Here is a 21244-nt window from a genome sequence, read left to right on the forward strand (position 1 = left end):
CAATTCTTTGCATGAGTCCAGGTAAATGATGTCAGTTGCTCTTCCCTCACACACCAAAGCTGTAACCCCATCACAGAAGGCCACCAGATTTGCCAGGTGCCATTTGCCCTTAGTGAAGTCATGTTGGCTGTCACCAGTCACCTTCTTAGTTTCCTTGTGCTTTCTCATAGTTTCTAGGGGGAACTGCTCCGTGATCTCAACGGACACCAAGACTGACTACACTGGTCTGTAGTTCCTTAGGTCTTCCTTTTTTCCTAAAGATGATAAGGAATTGTGGTATCTGGTAAAGGATTTGTGGTGAAATGGCTGGTACTGCTTAGCCTCTAGAGGAGACGGCTTTGGGGGGAACCTTATCAATGTGTAAATATCTGATGGGGGAACCAGACTAATTTCTGTGGTATCCATTGACAGGACCAGATGCAATGTGCACAAACTGAAACAGGGAAAGTTCACTCTGAATATTAGGAAACATTTTTGTACTGTGAGGTGATTTAAATGCTGAATAGATGGCCAGGAAAAGTTACGGAGTCTCCCATCCCTGTTGGTATTTAAAACTGTGCTGGATGTGCTCTGGGGCAGCCTGTGCTAGCTGATCATAATTTTAGTATATATATATATATATACACACACACATACTAAATAAATACATATTTTTAGTATAGCACTGGATTAGGCAGTCTTCAGAGGTGTCTTAAAACTTATTCATGCTGAGGGACTGTGTACCAGGGTGGGCTGTGGAAAAAAAAGGAGTAACCTGCCAGCCAAGAAAGCTTGTGACCAGTATGGTATTTTCCTGTTTGCATTGATTTCTTTAATGCCCATGGAATCCTAGGCTTCTTTTTCTCATTTTTGCATCCTTGCAAATATGTACTTCTCTAGTTTTCATATCATTTCAGCTCCTTCGCACTGCATAACACACGAACTTTTGCTCAGCAGCACAATACAATGCTATTGACTCAGTGTGTCTAAGGCTGTCTTGTGAGAGATCATGCATTCATATCCATGAACAATGCTGGTCTCTGTGCCCCATTGCCCCTGCAGTTACCTTCAGGATGTTTTCTGTGTCTTCTTTTAGCTATGGTATGTCTGTCTAGCTCTGATTCATCTACATTTTTATTTGATTTCCCTAATGCAAGAAAGTATTTTATTATTGATACCGGGTATCAGTAAAAAATAAAAAACCTAGATATCATCTCTGAGATGTTTCTGAGAACACTTTACCAACACTGAGTTTATTTGCTTAGGGATTCTTTGTATCCAGGTTCTGAACAATTGCAGAATGAATGCTTAGTCCTTGGCAAGTAAAAATAACAACTGATGAATAATAAAATATAAATATATATATAGAAAATACAACAGCTGAGTAAATAATAAAACTCCCTCAAGTCTATCCTGGGGGATCATAGGGGAGATGCTCCAGCTCAGTCCTTGAAACTGAATCCACTTTCTGCCCGGAGACTGTGATGCATAGCTGTGCAAGGTAGGGAAATTTGTCTGCCCCTCTGCACTGTCCTGTTCTGGTACGAATCAGTGGGGCTTGCTGGCACCAGCAAGTTCAGCTACACCTGGGCCAGTTCCACCTCTTACTCACCAGTGTCCTGGAGCCGATGAGGAGGCATCTCCTGAAGCACTATGTTCCAGAGAAGGTGAGCAGGGACAGGCTGAGGGCAGAGGGGCTCTGCCTCTACAGGCTTGTCTTAGCCTGGGGGCCTTTATCTTTATCCCCTAGATAAGTAATCTGTGTAACGACTTCAGGACATCTGTAGCTCACTTTGAACCTTCGTGCAAACAGTGCTAGTTCCCTGTTCCCCCGGTATAAGCACAGCCTCATGCTGCAAACCTGCCCCTGCCTCTGCCTGGGTGGCAGGATCTCAGAGGTGACCGCAGCAGGTCCTCTGTCACCAGCAGAGCAAGTGTTCACCAAGCATGGGAAACCTCCCTTGGCCTGCCAGGACAGATGTGGCAGGGTATTCCCATGGTGTTGCACAGACTTCATTTGGATTTTTTTTTTTTTTTTTGAGCTCTTTAGCTTGGCAAAACACTAGCTCTTCCCCTCATCAGGACTTGTAGAAATTATGCTTACTGCCAGCACATGAAAGCAGAAATTGTAACTGCTTCAAAAATAAGACTTGAAGTGAGACAGCAAAAAGTCTTCTGCACCAAATTTACATGAGAAAGTATGTAAGTGTGAGCAAAGGACTCAAGACTGAGCAGCTGAAGTGGAGGCAGCTGCTCAGTTTTGTGGAGGCATCCTCTGACAGAAGGAAGATGCTCCCCAACCCCCAGAGAGGCCCCTCTTCTCCACGTCCCACAGCTGTTTCCTCAGGTCTCGAGCCCTCTCTTTTGAAGAAGTGGTTTCACTGTGGGCAGTGACATGCACCCTTAAGGCAACCACCTGCAGGCTCAGTTTCACTTGTGGGGCCAGGGGACTGCAGGGCACCACCAGCCATGACAGCGAGCCGGCCCCACGGCTGCTCCGCTGGAATTCCACTTCAGCTCGCAGGTGAGGTCTTCTCATTACACTCCTCGGGCCCTTTCATCTCCACTTCCCTCTCTCTCACTGCATCCCTTCACATATTTCCTTTCTTTACCCTTTGATTTCTTTTTCTCTTGAATCTTTTATTTTCTGTCTCACCTTTCTTCTCTCTTCTGGTGATGCTTTTCTTCCTCCCATCACCCTTATCTCTCCCAGCCCAGCCTGGCTTTTGCTCTTACTGCATCTGACACATTTTATGCTCATGGCAAAAACTATTTAAATTACTGATTTTTTTTTTGTTTGTTTTGTTCTCTTTCTCCTGATGTAAATATATTTCCTGCTGTTAATGTTAGCTTGACCTGAACACTTTTAATAATATACCTGCAATTTCCCACATAAATAATCTGTGAATCAGATACTTTAGTGGAGCGAAATATAATGGTGCAACATTGTCTTATCAGGTTTTGTTGTTGTTTAGTGATCTAAATAGAGGAAGGTGTGATTTTAATATATAGAACGTACCTTTGTTTACTCTTAGAGTGAAGAGTTTTGGAATTTAAAGCTTGATTTCTTCTACTGAAAATCAGCCCAACAATTAACTGTTAAGAAAAAAAGGAAATAGCATTTGTTTCTATCTCAAATGCCTGAAACTGTTTTTTTTCTAAAATTAATGGTTTGTTCCTATCAAAAATGATCTTGCTGATTCAGAATCCAGGACTGAGTGCATGTTTTTCTCCTGATTGATATAGTTCTGATACACACCTGAGAAAGTTTGTTAACAATCTGTGGTCCATTTTCAGCTCCATATACAGAGATAATATTATTTACTTCAAAGAGAAATTGTTAGGTATTATTCATTCATGGTTGAAAGTCTACGTGAGCTATTTGAAGAGAAGGTGGAGTAAAAATGAAAATGAATATTTTATGATCTCATGCTTTGCATGACTGCTGATACTACTAAGCAAACCCTGTCAAAGAGAGATTTCTGTATTTTCTTCTTGACTGAGCTTTGCTACTTTTACAGCCTGCATAACAAAAGAAATAAAAATTATTAGCATCTGGGATGTGATGGTGCCCAAAGACCCCTGTCAGCATGACTAAGAGATGGTTCTGCAGAGAGCTAAAGCTGTGAGAACCCCACCATGTGATTATCCTCCAGGAGGACTGCTGTTCTTTCTGTTGAGATATTATTTAGTCAAGACAAGGTGTACAGGGAGGCAGTGTTACTTCTTGTACGGCTGACTATTCTAGGGGAAAAAATGCAAATGCTTTTGGACATACAAAACAGCTAGGATCTGAAGCATTAGAGACAGAGTTGACAACAAAAATCCTGAGGACTGCTAGTTCTATACATGTCTCTAACAGATCACTCTTAAAAACAATTTTGTAAATAACGTTAAGCATTTAATGAATTATATATACTTTCTTAAAAATGCCTATGTCCCCTTTAAGAATCTGTTGTCTAGAGATAAGACTGAGTAATAAATTGTGCAGACAACAGATGGTATCCGTATGATGAACCAGTATCATCAGAAGTGGCAACATGTAACCAGCAAAGGGAAGCTAAACCCTAATAGCACCTGGAGGAAAATCTCCACAATATCTTTACACTTAAGGCAGCGGGTCAGTCTTAAAATTACAGGCTCAGAACTGCAAAAGTTTCAAGAAAGAACAAGCACTGTGCCTGTGTTATTTGCTGGAAATAAATGCTCCCCAGCAGCAAGAAATTTAATTCCAAGAACTTCAGAGAACAATATATGCAATATGTATGTAAATACAGCTATATACATTAAAAGCACTATTCCAGTTTCTCATCTTACGTTCTTCTGGTCACCCCAAACAAGAGTTTGTGGCTAAAGGGAATGTTATCCAGCATAAAATTAGCCTTACCTTGGTGGATGAGGTAGAAGCATGGATGGGGCCTGGGAGCAGAGGCAATAGTAGTTTTGTGTTTTAAAAATTAGAGAATTTTATAAAAAGATACTTTCACTGACTTTTCTCATCAGAGGAAGTTTTCCACTGAAAACTGCTCCTGCTCCCTTTTTTTTTAATTGCACCCCTTTCTTACTGAGAGATGTTCATTAAACCAAATTTCAGGGCACCTGAGAGACATTAAGACATGAGCAGCTGCCTAAGATCTCCCTGTGGCTAACAAATGAGACAAGATTGTATATGAGCAAGGACTGCAAACTCAGATCCCAGCAAGACACAGATTTGATTATGGTGTGTCTGACTGCACAAAAATTATAGGGCAATACTGTTGAGAATTCCCTCACAGAACATACCAGTGTCCATTACATTCCTATGGCAGAGATCCTGGAAAATATGAGATGGGCCAGCACACTTCTTTTGTAGGAGAACCTAGAAATATGTGGGACTCAGCCACCTGCAGGATCTGTTCAACTCCCAGCAATACCCTGATTTCTCTCCAACAAAACAGCTGACAAACATTCCAGGGCAAGTTCAGGCACTGAGCCCTGCCACTGGCAGGAAGGTGAAATCAATGAGCACCCCAGGGGGAATCAAGTTTGATCTTGTTTCTTTCCCAAAACATGCAAAAACTTGGGTGCAAGCTGCTTGTGAATGTTGAATAAGGCCAGTACATGGTCTGCTCACTCAGGAAAACTGTTGGGCCCAGCAGACCATATATTCATGGTCATCCATCACCATATATTTCATGGATCAGAAGATAAGGTATCACTTCTGAAGATTCCTGAAGGTGAAAGGACTGTGAAGGAAAACAATTATTTTCCAATGGAAGTAAATGCCACTTAAAACTATGGGTGTTTAGATTCTTTTGAGGTTTGGAGCCGTTTGCTTTTCCCCTTCTTTTCTTCAGAAAATCCTTCTGGTTACCCATATTCCAAGCTACTGAGAAGGAAGATGCCCAGAGTGCAGCCCGACTTCCTGGGCTGCCCCACATGTGTTGGATGGGTGCTGCTGCTGTGGCTGCTCAGCAGAGGCAGGTTTGTCAGCAGAGCAGAGCTATGGGCATCCTGTCCCGCTGCAGCATCCATTTCAGGAGCCACTCCTATAATGACCCCCAGAATAATATAGCATGGAGCACCTCCTGTTCACAGGCTTCTGAAAACGCATCTCTCAAAATGCCTGGAACTTCATGAAACTCACATTTCAGCTGAGAAGCTGGTTTCGATCACCGGGTTGATCTAGGTTTTCATAAAATCTTCTTTTAAAACTGCTGAAAAAAATGAGCAGGGCAAACAGACAGAAAAGGTAGCTTATTGCCTGGGTATTTAGCTCTGTTAGTATTGTAAAAGTATGACAGTGTTTACTCCTTTGGTGGTAGATAAGATTTCTAATGTGTGAGATACAAGGGCTAGTTTGAAAAGTGATTTATTGTTACAACATGCTCTATAAGGAATATGTTGGATTTTACATTTGTACAGCTGATTTGGAATTTATTTTTAACCCTAACCTCCTAATGAGATAAATTAGAAGAATTAGTATTTATTTTGTTAATTTTTACCATGGTTAATTCCGAATAGCAAGTATATTTTTTCAAATACCTTAGATTTATTTTTGTCTTTTTTCATTTTGCAGCAAAATTGTTCTCTCCCACTCTCCCTCTTTCTGTCCATTCTTACTCCATACACACCTCAGGCCTTCTGTGTTCCCTGCTCATCATTCCCTCTTCCGGGAAAGTAAGGACAATATCACCTAATCTGTTATAGAAACCTGTTTTCATTTAAAAGGGAAGTTTTACCATACTAGGATGACAAGGAGTATCAGTTCTTTATCTGCCATCTTCTGTTTTCATTTCTGTTTCAGGCAGATCTTTTTCTCTTTCTTGAATATGTGTGAGAACTCTTATACCTTTACCTTTAGATACTTAAGTTAAAGTAGCCTTTGCTTGCAAGAAGTTAATAATTCCACTAATGTCAGTAGAAGTGCTAGAGTGTAATGAGACTGGAGTATTTAAACACAGTGCAGTTAGGGGAAAAAAAGAGTTAAAGCAAACTTACTTATGTCATTAGATGAGACAGATCTGTTTACCTTACTTCAGAGTTGTCTATCCAGCTTCTTAATAGCACAAACATGCCATTCTCATGAACAAACATCCTCTAGAGAATAGTCAAGGATAAGGACAGCCCAATGCCACTTTCTGATTCGTGGGAGGCCTCTGTGGTGGCATCACACCAGTGCTTCTTTGCCCACAAAATTATGCATTTGTTCACACAATCACACAATCAAATGACTCCTGGAGGTCATTTGGTCCAACCCCACTGCTCAAGTGGAGCTGCCTAAAACCATCTGCTTAGGATCCTGTCCAGGTAGCATTTCAATACCTCTGAGGGTAGAGACCACCACCTCTCTGGGCAATGTGTGTCCATGTTTGGTCACTCACATGGTGGAAAAGTCTGTGCTCATTGCCTCTGTGTCACTGGGCACAACCAAGAAGAGCCTGGCTCCATCCTCTTTGCACCCTCCCTTCAGGTGTTTGTACCTCTGAGCCTTTTTTTCCCTGCACTGAACAGTCCCAGTTCTCTCAGGCTTTCCTCATTGGAGAGATGCTCCTGTTCCATAATCATCTTTGTGGCACACCACTGCACTTTCTCCAGTGTGCCCATGTCTCTCTTAGACTGAGGAACCCACAACTTGGCACAGGACTCCAGGTATATCCTTGACAATGCTGAGTAGTGGCAAAGGACCTCTGCCTGCTGGCAAAACACCTCCTAACGTGGCTCGTTGTTCACCATACTTAGTGGGGTGAAAAGGTAATGTGGGAGCCGAGAAGAAGCTCCTTTGAGAGGATGGAAGATGTGGACAAGAAGCAGAAGAAGAACCAGCCACAACGTAGGCTCTTCCTCAGAGAGGTTGCCATGGTAGCTGAGGTTCACTGTGTTTTCAGCCACTTTTCAGCCACTTCCCAAAAAAGGGTGTCCTCAGCAGTTACAGATATTCTTTGCAAACTGGATCACAAGTGGCTGGAATGGCCCCAAATGTGGCTAAAGCAGCAGGGATTTCAGTGAGCTCCCTGTGAGCACCAACCTGAGCAGTCAAACTAGGTTGTTATTCTTCCTGACTTAATGAATGCTGAAATCACAATGCTTATCACAAAGCATGGTTTGGATATCAGTCTGTAATAACGTCAATAGGAAAATTAATCAATAACACTGGATATGTAATAGTATCATGTGAAAAATACACCTGCACTTCCTCTCATTGTTAGCTTATTTTTGCTACATAAGGGACTGAATCTAACATACCTGTAAGGAATCAGTAAAGAACAGGAGTATCTGCTGACTCACAGCTACCTGTTCTTTGGGGCAAGTTTCTGTCTGTTTTTCCAACAGAGGAGTGTAAAATACATGCCCCGTGTGATACCTTTTTTGAAAACTTCAGCCACCTCAATTATTCCTTGATAAAATCTCTATGTAATTTATAAGTTGTCTGCAATGAGCCATAGGCTGGGTTGCTGACTGTCCTCCTCTAAGAAGATAGGTAATAGCACTGAAAAGCATATTTGTATCTAAAAGATGAAGCTTGCTGAAATCTGTACCAAAATTTCTTAGGACATAACAAGACAGAGGAAAAATTGAAAACAGTGACCATATGATTAGGTATTTATTTTAAAAAACATGAAAAAGCAAATTTCTTGCAGCTGTTTTCATCTGGGACCTGAAAATGGAGGGTTCATAAAAAGATGAGGAAAATTTAAAATACAGAAAATAAATTTGTGGACAGAGTTTTCCCCATTGCTTGTGTATGACTGTTGAAGTAAGTGGGTCTTGGCAGTAGTTTTCTGAGGCAGATTGAGGAAACTTCTCTATTTCTCATATGTTGAAGAAGATACTTTAGATTAAGGCACAGATTAAATTTGGAAGGACTAGGGAAAGCAAACTTCTTAGGAAAGGCAGTATGGTTTCACTGCAGAAACCGACATAAAATGAACATTATCAACCAGTTATCAACCCTTTGCTGAGGCTTTCATTGGATGCATAGAAATGGTTTACTCACTGTGACAAGTTCTAGTTTAATCTCTCTTCTGAAGAAACTCTTTTCAGACCACTATAATTAACAGGGGCAAAACCTACAAAAAGGTGTTCTTCTGAGAAAGAAGATTTTACTGTATGAGTTGTTCTTAGGAAAAGAAAACCCAAACCTTTTTCTATTTCTTTTTTTTTTCAAAATCAGAGAATCATAGAATAACTTTGGTTGGAAAAAACCCCTAAGATTATCAAATGCAAGCAGTAATCCAGCACTGCTAAGTCCACCACTAAATCATGTCCCGAAGTGCTACATCTGCACATCTCCTAAATACCTCCAAGGATGGTGACTCAACCACTTCCCTGGGGCAGCCTGTTCAAACTTTCTCAAAGAAATATTTTTCCTGATACCCAGCCTAAACTTCCCTTGATGTAATTTGAGTCCATTTCCTCTCATCCTTTTATTTGTTACCTAGGAGAAGAGGCTGAACCCCAGCTCACCACACTTTCTTTAAGGTAGTCGTAGAGAGCTATTAGGTTCCCCATGAGCCTTCTTTCCTCCAGGCTAAACTCCTTCAGCCGCTCCTCATCAGACCTGTGCTCCAGAGCCTTTCCTAACTTTTTTGAGTATTTTTAAGCTTTCTGTCTTTCAATAACAGAAAATGTTTGCTGGAGACTGCATGGAAAAAAAAATATAAGAAAATAAAATCAATCGTAAGCGATTTAACTAATGCATGAAAGAATTTTCAAGGAACCCCTGTGCCACGTTTCGTGCCCTAAGAATATGAAAAGCAGGGCGTCTCCTCTGCAATCACACAGGAGCCAGAATTGGGCGAGTTGGGGGTCGGCTCAGCGCCTGTATCCCAAAGTCAGTCCTTCAGGAGCGCCGGGATGTGCGGATGCGTGGGGTGTGCGGGGTGTGCGGGATGTGCGGGATGCGCGGGATGGTGCAGGGTGTGCGGGATGTGCGGGATGTGAAGAATGGTGCGGTGTGCGCGGGATGCGCGGGATGTGCGGGATGCGCGGGATGTGCGGGATGTGTGGAATAGTGCGGGATGGTGCGGGATGTGTGGGATGCGCAGGGCCGCAGCTCCCCCTGCCGCCCGCACGCCCCGCAGCTGCTGCGTGTCCCCGCAATGACACTGTCCCGGGACAAAGAGCGCGGTGTGCCAGCGCCTGCACCGGGGGCAGAAACTGGAGAGGAGCCGGAGAGGCGGGGGAGGGGGTAGTGGCAGATGCAGGTGGAAAAATAATCCTCGCGAAAGGCTGCAGGCCACGGCAAACAAGACTGGCAAGCGACCGTAACATTCCAGGATGTTGTATAGTATCAGTGTTTTATTAGTTTTTGACTCGGTACACAGACCCGAATTGAGCACTTTCTGAAACCTCACGACCTCCCCTGCTCCGCTCTTCTTGCTCAGTGATTCAAGTCTAGAGATTCTTGTCCCCTCCCTCTAAACCCTCACACAGGGCTATCACACTCTATAGGCTTTCCTTTCCATCTCAAATCTCAATCATGCTTGAGCATGACTGTGAATAATTAAATCAATTCACGTGACATTTATTGTAATTAACTGGTAAGACCAGATAAATGACTGCTCCTGACCCAGACGTACCCCAGCCAGTGTTACAACAGCTAGTCACAATTAGCATGAGCTGCAGCAGAGCCATCTTGTCACCCACCTTGCTTGTTAAACCTTGTTCTAACATGGTTATTATTCCAAAACACAAAGCAACACCTCTGGCCCCATCATCATATGAGAAAAAACTCACAAGGAGCATATTTTTCTGAGATGGAAGTTATTTAAGCTGAAAGGATGAAGATGCTGAGGAATGTGCAGCTTTTTGCACACTTGCTGATGTGCAAAAAGATGAGGAAGGACAAAAGTTAAGTTTGATGGGAGAGAAATAAGATATGGTTAAAAGGAAGGAATTAATTTAAGATCAGTTCTTTTTGCCTGTCCTGCCTCCCCCTGATTTTTAGCATATTTGTATTGAGTACAATTCTCACTTCAGGATCCATCACTTTAGGGGACATTTGAGAAAAAGATTACCACATGCAAAAGTAGGGGTTTTAAAGAGTTAATGAATGAATATGAAGCTCATCCATGCCACTACTTTCTAGCAAGTCATGACTTTTTTTCCTGGAAAAAAAAAGTTTTCCTGGAAGAAAAGTTCCTTCTACCTCCCCTGATCACAAAGAAAATTTTGTAAAGTTGATCCAGAGAGCCACACCCATTGGACATAGTCAGAAGCCAAATAAGACCCAAATTATAGTTTGCTTTATGTAAATCTTCTGAGCTGTAAAGCAGGGTGGAAGATTGTTCTATATCTAGGAAAGGCCTGACTGCTATGTAAAATATTAAACACCCTGAGCTGAACACAAACACAAGATGCATCCCTTGGTATGAAGAGAAAGATTTTAATCTTTCACTGTTCTCTAGTTCCCAAGCTGTTGTGTCCCTGGTAAACTCAGACTTTCAGCATATTTTGGAGTGGTTTTCCCAGTCTTCCAAAGGCTACTTTAGTCACCCCCCCATTTGAAAATAAAATTTTGGAAGCAGATGCATTCATCTGATAGCTGAACTATAGCTTAAACAGAGCTTCTCGGTTTGGTATCTCTCCAGGAGATTCAAGCTTCTCTTGTCAGCACCATAACACTTAAGCTCCCTTTTTGCCTTTTACAGGCATTTCCCCAAGCATGTGCCAACACTTCTTTATGAAGTCTTGGCTCTGTCTATGGCAACTAGATGTTTGTCTGACTGAAGTGAGAACAAGATTTCTCCTGCTGCCTTTATTTTTGTGTCACCTATAAAAAGATAATGAAGATAGAAAGCAGAAACAAACATTGTTCAGAGGCAGCAATTTACTTTCATTTCAGCTTCACTCTAGTTCAGCAATAGGCAATATGATTATGCATGCTACATTTTTGATATTCTTTATCCTGTGCTTTCAGCCTCTGCAGATCTTAATTTGGGTTTTCAGGAAGATGGCTGATGTGCAAACCATAACAGCAGTCCTTGAACAGGTCAGATAGAAGCTGGAAGATTAAGATGGCAAACCAGAGCATTATCATTTTCCCAATGTTTCTTTTCCTGACTTTACTTTTTCTAAAAGGCTCATTCATACTCTGATCTTCTATTTTGTCCTGTACAAGTCTTGAAGGCTTACACAAGTTTAGGCCACTCTAAATCATGTAAATACTTCTTACTATCATATTACTCATTTGTTTCTCACTGCAAATCACCTGGAATCATGTCAGGTTCAAAACATCCTTCCTTACCCTAAAAACCTTCACAGGAATAAAGGTACACCACAGCAGTGGCAAGCTTTTGCAGTTTGCATGAAAAGAAGTCCCATTTTCACCTACACATGAGGGTGTCAGGGTGCTCACTATTTCCAGCATAGTCCCACATACCGTCCTTTACTGATGCAGTTCCAGCTCATCAGACACTTTGTTTGCATGTCTCACTCACAGTCTGGCTGCTACAGCTGTCTAACTTTCAGCTGCAAATCTGCTCCCTGTTGGTGTTTAAACACATCCTTCCCTTTTCTGCTGTGGCCTTAGGAATCCCTCTAACAATGCAACATGAGCAAAGTAGAGTAATGCCACATTGGGATACACAGGCTTAGTTTGTACAATCAGAAGTTAAAATTATTCACAAATCAGAAACCTAAAGCAAGGGAATGCTCAGCAAGCCAAATGAGTTGAGCTTTTGAGGTCATATTTCCAGGTGGTTTCTGCTGGTGTGTTTTAGAAATCAGAGGACATAGGTGGGTTTCCATCAGCTAAATTCCTGGCCATGAGCCAGGTGAATGGTCTCTGCTTTAAAAAGGGTAAAAGCAGAATCAGCCAACAAACCAAGAAAAGTGGAGAAAGCTGAGCAGAGAAGGACTTGGTGAAAGGCTAAGGAGGGAGCTAGAAACCTGAGTTGCACTGATGGAAGGAATTCAGCATGCTTGGTGTAGATACCTAACGCATACCTGCCTTTCAGCTGCTCTCTGGCACTCCCTGTCTCAAGAAGTGCCATTATTATTTTTATAGTCAATGGATGAAGATACATGTCTCCACAAAAAAATCACGTTCATCTTTCTTAGGGATGACACAAAGGGTTTTAATCAGACATCTGTAAAAGCAGACCATTGCCTGTGCATGCTGTGGAAAGGTGGCACCCAAAATGAAGTGTATGTTGGGTGCCTCAATGAGAAAGACTCAGCCTTAATACACTTTGGCAAGGAGAAGAGGTTGTCAAAATGTTGCCAGCTCAAAGCTCAGACAGTTCCAGAAGACACAAATGGCAAGGAGGAGATGGCAACAACTCTTACTAATTTCTTCCTGCTCCCAGTTTTGCTCCTTCATTGCCTGCAGAAAGAGACTCATCATATTCATCCTTCAAGTACTTTTTGATATATTTACCTTTTTTCCTTCTTTCAACTCTGCTCCTAGCTTTATGTGCAACCATCTCAGGAGCTGAGGGGGGGGGAAAAGAGAAAACAAAGCAAAAAGCCAAGGCCTGAGGGCATAAATCTTTCAGGGTGCCAGGAGAAAGATGTTATTTTATGATTCACTGCTTATTTGTACTGTTGACTGCTGGCTTTAGGGAATTAATGGAAATCAGACACATTTCACCCAGCCAGTTATACAGTTGTACTTCTGTTTGGTGTGGTGGTGGGTACATGGTTACTGTAGCTCTTTTAAGGCTAGAAGATGACTTTCAATCTGCAGTCCCTGCAGAAAGGCTTATAGGAAGCATTCTGGAGAGATGATGTCTTTGAGGAATCAGAAGCTTTCTCATTCTGCTCTTTAAGCGTAAGTATAAAGGACTTCTGCTATTCAGGGCATCTGCAACTCCTCTGGGCAGCCTCATCCAGTGCCTCAACACCCTCCCAGTCAGGAATTTCTTCCTAAGATTTAATCTGAACCTGTCCTCTTTCAGTTCAGACACTCCCCTCGCGCATCACTACATGCCCTTGTAAAACATTCCTTTCCAGCTCTCTTCTTGCCCCCTTCAGGTGCCTGCAAAATGCTAGAAGGCCTCCCCAGAGCCTTCTCCGTGCTAAACAACCCCAAATCTCTCAGCCTGTCTCCATAGCAGAGATCATCCTGACCTCTGATAATCTTTGCGGCCCTCCTCTGGACACGATCCAATGACTCCATGTCCTTCTGTGCCCCAGAGCTGAACACAGCACTCCAGGTGGGGTCTCACAAGAGCAGAGCAGAGGAGCAAAATCCCCTTCCTTGACCTGCTGCCCACGCTGCTTTGGATGCAGCCTAGGATGAAGATGGCTCTCTGTGCTGCAAGTGAACGCTGCCAGCTCATGTTGAGCTCCTCATCCACCAACTCTCCTGAGTCCTTCTGCCCAGGGCTGCTCTCAATCCACGTTCCACGCAGCCTGTGTTTGTGCTTGGGATTGTGCTGAGCAAGGTGCAGCACCTTGCACTTGGTCTTACTGAACATCATCACAGGCTCACCCCTCAAGCCAGCCCAGGTCCCTCCCTTCTCTCCAGTGTGTTGACTGCAGCACACAGCTTGATGTCATCAGCAAACTTGCTGAGGTGAACTTGATTCCACTGTCCATGTCATTGATAAAGATATTAAACCATGTTGGTTCTAATTCCGACCCCTCAGGAACACCACTCCTCTCTGCTTGGACATCAAGCCATTGACCGTCCAGCCAATTCCTTGCCCACCGATTGGAGCCTCTGTCAAATTCACGTCTCTCCAGTTTAGACACAAAATTTCACGCAGGACAGTGGCCAATTCTTTGGATGAGTCCAGGTAAATGATGTCCGTTGCTCTTCCCTCACACAGCAAAGCTGTAACCCCATCACAGAAGGCCACCAGATTTGCCAGGTGCCATTTGCCCTTAGTGAAGTCATGTTGGCTGTCACCAGTCACCTTCTTAGTTTCCTTGTGCTTTCTCATAGTTTCCAGGAAGACCTGCTCCATGATGTTGACAGGCACCAAGACTGCCTGTCCTGTAGTTCCCCAAGTCTTTTTTTTCCCTCTTTGAAAAGAAGACTTATGTTTTCCCTTTTCCTATTAGTAGGAATTTCACAGGATTGACACAGCTTCTCAAATATGATGGATAGGGGCTTACTCACTTCCTCTGCCAGCTCCCTCAGGATTCTCAGATGCATCTCATCAGGTCCCATGGACTTGTTCACCTTCAGGTTCCTTAGATGTTTTCAAATCTGATCTCCTATAGTAGGCAGTTCTCTATTTTCCCAGTGCTTGCCTTTGCCTTGTGTGGGAAGGAAGGTGCATGATCATTCTCCATCTGACAGTGGGCAAACACTGACCTGTGTTTTGGAGTTTGGTGCTGCAGGGTTTGGTGCTTTCCAACACAAGGATGAAAAAGGGAAGTGCAAGAGGTCTTCTGTGCTTGGTAATGTTGTTTCTAAAGGAGCCTCCATAACACAAAGTGGCTTTTGTCTTTAGACTTTCTCTGCACTATCATGGGACATACTTCTAAAGTGTGATGTGCCTGTGCTTTTAAAAGGTTCTCCAAATAGAGCTTCCACTCAGCTTCAATACACAAATGCAGAGTTAGCAAATTCATACCGTATGTTTGCATATTCAGTTTGTTTATTTTTAAAAAGATGTAATCTTTTTACAGTTTCTTTGTATTTTAACTAAAAAATTACTTTCCCATAGCAGAGATATAGATTTTATTGCGTATGTTTTGTATTTCTCTTTTGCAGTTTTTGTTGTGACAGCAGTTGCTTTCACTTCTGCAGTGACTCAAAATACATCTGAGATCACGTGTGGGTTTATCAGTCAGAAGGATGAAGGTTCAGGAGCACCAGAGACATCAGTATCTCCTAAGGTGATATAATAGAGAACAAGTTGCTTATAAAATGTTCCTATCCATTCCAGAAATACCTTCCCAGGCACTTACAAAACCCTAAACCTTTAGAATGTGAGGGCATCACAGCCAAAATCACCAGTGTTATGCCAAATATAGCTGCAGAATGTTAGAGGGGTATATATCTCACAATTCATACTTTGAAACTGTGAATAGTTAAGTACCAGTTTTCTCTAAAACTGGCTTTTTAATTGATATCTTGATGTTATCTTGTATCAGCATGTCTGAATATTGCTGCATATTGCTGGCAACATATCAATGTAAAAATATATACATGAAAAGAAGTGCCCTTAAGAGGAGGAGACTGCCAAGGCCATGGTGTGTGTGTGCCATGACTGCTGGGACTGACAGGGAAGTTGTACCACTCTCTATTCCCACCACCAAAGCCCATAAACTCCTACCAGGTCCAAACCTTGACTTAGACACCACAGCTGAACAATGAAGCAAATACAATTTTATTTTCTTCCCTTCTGACTCAAAATGGTAGAAAGCAAGATGGAGGTGGTGTGTAACTAAATTATAAATCAGCTGAGACCTGTGGTTAAAGTATTTCCTGAGGATTCTTGTTTCAAGGAAGTCTTAGGAAACATTTTTCTTTCCTGAACAAATAAATCAATAATTCAAATAACAAATGAAGGTATAGCAGCCAAAGCTGTGCTGTCTTTGTATCTGACAAGACAGAATATGGCTGTTATTTCTAAGTACTTCTCAGGGCAAGAGAAAGGAAAAAGGAGAGAGGCATGAGAAGAATCTACCAAACAAGCAAAATGGGGATGCAATGAAGTCTGTACTTTCATAAATTTACACTGGATAAAATTCACCCAACAAAGCAAGCTCCTCTTCAGATGGAGCTACTTGCTTGCCAGCTTTCTCTGCAGTTTATCTTAGAGACTCATAAATCCGTTGGTGGCTTTCAGAATGACTGTGGAAGATTCTGTTTCTGTTTGCAATTCTCATTTAGCTGTACACAGGGGTGGAGAAATGAAAAATATGACAGCGTCCAGCCCAAATATTCCTTAACCCTGTAAAGCCCCCAAGGAGTTCAGGAGCAGTCTAGCCAGATGATGCAGTGACAAGCAGTGAGATGCTAAAATAAATCAAATATTCTGACCCTGCCTTTGTATCCAAGTTGCAAGAAATATTTTATTACAGTTCTGTGTCTCCCTATGGTTCTAAATAACAGGAAACAAAATGAAGTGTAAAGAATAACCTGTATCACTAGCTGAAATTATCTCTGGCTAAGACTGTTCTGTGGTGTCTGTCTAGAGAACAGAATTGACTAATTCAACAGGAACCCTATAGAGTTTCCTCATGCAGTAGAATTCAATATATTTATTAATATGTTGGGTGGTAGAAATGAAAAAAAGAGCATCCTTTAAAAATACTTGAATACCAAAAAAAAAAAAGCAAATAAAGCTAATTGCTAATAAATACCTAACAGTCTGTTGTCCTGCATTGCAGGTTTCTAATATTTTGGAAGATCTTGGGTGTTACTTGAGTCTTCAAGGAACAGAGAACATCTACCAAGCAACTAAAAATGTGGAAGTCAACATATTTGAAGATATTGAACTAAGAATAACAATGAGCATTTCAAATATCATTTCATGCTTTTGGTTTTTTAAAAAGAGCAAAACCTGTAAACTTTCTTTTGACTCAGAGAATAGGTAAGTCAAGGGATGTACTGGATCAAAGATCCTTTAAGAGATCTTTTCTTTTGGAATGCAACTTGAATGTTTTCTGTGATTGTGCCTGTGTTTGATTTCATGTTTTGCATTATCTTTTTCAATCTCTTAATCCTTAACTGTTGTCACCCAGCAGCACATTACTGATTGTCATTTAAGTCAATGTACACATCTGAATTATAAAACCAAGAACATTTTAAAATAAGCTTGTTCTTTTAATTTGTATGGCATCATGCATAGGGGTCCCCAAGCACTCTCTGACAGTGATGGATCTGAGCTTTGCCATGTTTGAGGAAAAATTGTGATTTTATAGTCAAAGAAACAGAGGCATGAAGAATTATGTGACTTTTAGGATCACAGTGCAGATCAAGAACAACAGTGACAGCATTCTAACTCTCACAGCCAAACCTGGACTGGAACCTGAGAAACTGCATGATTGCCTCCTCATGCAAAACTTGTAAAATGAGACTGTAGGTAAAGCATTTGTCTGTGGAGCTTCTGAACTGCCTCAAGCTCAGGAAGGTCATCCTTCCCAATGCTCAGCACTGAGCATATGGTACTATGGCTCTAAGCTCCTGTGTGCTGCTTGTGTAGGAAGACACATTAGGGAAGTATTTCAGGTTGAAAGGCACTATGTCAATAAGGAACGCCAGTATCTTTGAAGGGTTTTTGCAAGCACTAAAAAGCTAACATTTAATTGTGTGTGCTGCATATTACCTTCTTCATATAAGAGTGACAAACACAACTTTACTTTCTGTTTTATAGATATATTACATCTTTGGCTTTTTCCCAAATAAAAGAAGGACAAGCTGGAAAATACACCCTCTTGGTCATGAGTGAGACTGGCAATTACACAGTAGTTGTGCCTGTTCTCATCCGAAGTAAGTATGTCTACATGAAAGGGGTCATTCCATCAGTAGGAGCAAGGGCAGAGGCTCAAGTTCAGTCAAAGCAATGAAGCTTTCATGTGCTGCACTTCAAGCTTCTTCCTAGATTAGCAGAGCACTTGGAGCTGTCTTTGGAGGCTGAAGTCAGAACTACAAACCATGTGAGAGTCAGCTTTCTCTAGTCAATAAACCATGCAAATGAACAAATAAAGATGTAAATGTGCAGAAGCTTTCTTCTCCCCTGTGAAAAATTCCCCTCTGTGTCAAAAGGGACAGATTGCTGGTGTCTTTTTTTGTGCTTTCAAGGCTCATGGGCTAGATTTGTTAGCTTTCATTTTAACCTGTTCATTGTTGGTTTTGCTAGCTGGGTTGTGATCTGGACCAGATGAGGATGTGCCTTTGATATTCTGGGCACACTTTGACCTGCTGTCACTTTTTCACTTGTGCCTGCTGCTGGTTCTCTCACTTCTCTCACTGCTTTTACAATTCTGAGTGGCAAGAGGTACGCTGAGGAAAGGGGAAAGAAAAGGTCCCTCTTCTCAGTGCTAGCTTTGACTTGTTCATTGTCTTTTAAAGCAAAACACATCAGTTCTGCAGCTACTCAACACAAGCATGCTCGAGAAGCTGAGGTTTTAGCTGCTGTTAAAGGCTTATGACAGAGCACCTGTGAGGTGCAACTTCTTAAAAGGCTCCCAGTGGGAGTAGATTTGATTGAGTTTTCTCAGGGTTCACACAAGAGATATCTCTGATGCAAAGGCAACAGCTGCAACAAAGTGCAAGCTTCTGTTTCTAACTAGCGGTGTCAAAATATATCTCAAAAAAAAACCCCATAAACAAGCATGGTGGCATGATTTTTTAACAGAAAAGGAAGATTATATTATTTTGTCTGGAGAGGGAGAAATTTAAAGATAAAGTTTAAAACTGCAAGAAGAAATTTCAAAGGTAAAGCCTCAATCCAAACAGCTGAAAGACTAGCAAGCCCTTCCAGGTTTAACAAGAGCTCTTACTTGCCTTGATTTTAATAAACTGTGACTAATCAACATTTGTTTTTCCCTCTTTATTGGTTTTTAAAGTATTTCTTCTGCTTAATTTTTTTTTCTCTCTCTGGTGTCAGAAAAGTCACCTCTAATCTCCCTTTTTTAATTTGGAAACTTACTGCATACCTCAATTATAATTTTAACAGCTTCATTGAGGGGACAAGGTATTAAACTTTTCATTAAGAATTGCCATCTCTATATCAATTAGGCTTTAGAGGTAAAAAGTGTTATTACATGTGCAAGCAAGAATAGTTTGAAACAATGTCAGTAAAGGTCTTTTCCATATCAATTGCTTGGATTGCTTTCTCTTTGCTCGTGTGAATTTAATGCCATAATTACATTTCTTATAAAACGCTTCAGGCTAGATATGAATCCTTCAATTTGGATGTGAATCTCTGTAGGTAAAGAAAACCTCTTGGCCTATTCTATAAGATATAAATGAAGAAAGAAATTACAAAGCCATGAGTATTACTTTCACCTTAGCACATCACCTTGCCTGCAACGGAAGTATGACTGAGGAAAATGCCACTTTTACATGTGGCAGCTGCAATTTCATTGAAAGATGACTTAAAACGGGACTCAGTGCTTTTCATTCTGAGTCAAAACTTTAGTAGTTTTTATACATTAAATATTTTGTTCCTAGTCCAGGTCTGTGCCTGAGAGGTTCAGGTTTCTGGAAATTGTCTACAAATCATTTCCCTCTGGGTTACAGACGCAGGGTAGAGAAGTTTGCTGGTTATCAGAAGTCATTATCACCCCTTCTGTCTGCATTAAGTATCTGATCTGACTGAGCAAACCCCATTTTGTGTACAGATTTTGTAGTCTCAACAGATACTCCAGCAAAGGACTGGCTTAGGATGTGATTTCAAAATCACAGGTGCTCCTGTCCAGTGAAATGAATAGCAACCACAGCAAATTAACACCTTTCAGTATCAGTCTCAGGATAATCCCTTGACACATAGAGGCAGGCCTCTGGTACAGGGAAGCTGTGCATTTAGCAATCAAGGCTGAAAGGCTCATGAAACCAACCCACAATACGCCCAGGGCTAAATCATTTTCTGTTCCCTCAGTACTGAAACTCCTGAAACAAATCACAGCTCTGTAACTTTATGTACTACAAAATGAGCAAAACAGTGTTTCAAAATTATTTCAGCTTTCTTAAACATTTGCATGATTTTTATCAGAAAAACCAGCCAAACCCTATTTCAGGAAAAGGGAAAAATCAGATTCTATCGAGTGCATATCTGAGAGCTACCCCCAGGCCTCTGTGGAATGGATATTCTGCAAAACACCTGAAAAGAGGTATGTGTATGTTTATATGCATGTTGAATCTCTAGACTATAAGTTTGCCATCTTCTGAAGAAAAAGTGACAGGGTGAAAAGAAATGACCTCAAGATGTGACGGGGAGGTTTAGATTGTATATTAGGAAAAATTTATTCACTAAAAGGGTTGCTAAGCACTGGAACAGGCTGCCAAAGGAAGCAATTGAGTCACCATCCCTGGAAGTGTTGAAAAAATATGTAACCTGGCACTTGGAGACCTGATTTAGTGGTGAACATGGCAGAGTTAGGTTGATGGTTGGACTCAATAATCTTAGAGGTCTTCTCCAACCTTAATGATTCTACAATTCCACACTGCTTAGTGTACCTACTGAGCTGGGGAGATAACTGAAGAAGAGCTTTTGACTCAGAATTTTTGGAGATGGGCCCTGCTGGTTGGCACACCCACTGCTGGTTGAAAACTTATGTCCATGTGATACACTTTTGGAATGCTACAACACATTTTTCCTAGAAATTTTGACAGCTGTGCTCTTTTGGAAATTGTCGGCTCTTGGATTTAGAAATGTTATTCCGGATTTATATTTTGATGTCACAAGAGCAAATCAAAGGCATCTTGTTTCCCTCTAGTTTTTCACATTGTTTTTAAATTTGAATCTTGCAGTCATAGAACACTTTGGATTGGAAAGTGGACATTTAAAACTCATTTTTAAGTCTAAGTGCACTACGATAGGCAGGTACATCTTCAACAAGATCAGGCTTCTCAGAGCCTTGACCTTGAATGTTTCCAAGCATGGGGCATTTGCCACCTCTCTGGCAACCTGTGTCGGTGTTTCTCCATCCTCATAATATAAAAACCATACTCCTTATGTCTAGTCTAAATTTTTCCTCTTTCAGTTTAAAATCATTACCCCTTGTCCTATGGTAACAGGCCCTCCTACAAGTTTATCCAGATCTCACTGATAAACCCTCTTTAATTACTGAACAGCAGCTGTAATGTCTTCCCAGAGCCTTCACTTCTCCAGGCTGATCAATCCCTGCTGTCTCCACAGGAGACGTGCTCCAG

The 21244-nt window shown here is 41.5% G+C and overlaps 1 protein-coding gene across 1 annotated transcript in view; it reads left to right on the forward strand.

The window, feature by feature from the left end:
• Window positions 1-2150: 2150 nt before the first annotated feature.
• FLT3 (fms related receptor tyrosine kinase 3) overlaps window positions 2151-21244 on the forward strand; it is a 44078-nt gene continuing 24984 nt past the window's right edge. Inside the window, exons 1-5 of the mRNA XM_015648419.3 lie at window positions 2151-2503; window positions 15131-15255; window positions 16756-16958; window positions 17742-17857; window positions 20085-20202. Coding sequence (XP_015503905.1) covers window positions 2449-2503; window positions 15131-15255; window positions 16756-16958; window positions 17742-17857; window positions 20085-20202 — 617 coding nt within the window. The 5' untranslated portion in view covers window positions 2151-2448. The remainder of the gene's footprint in view (window positions 2504-15130; window positions 15256-16755; window positions 16959-17741; window positions 17858-20084; window positions 20203-21244) is intronic.

The sequence above is a fragment of the Parus major genome, chromosome 1, assembly GCF_001522545.3.
Source record: "Parus major isolate Abel chromosome 1, Parus_major1.1, whole genome shotgun sequence".
NCBI classification, from domain to species: domain Eukaryota; kingdom Metazoa; phylum Chordata; class Aves; order Passeriformes; family Paridae; genus Parus; species Parus major.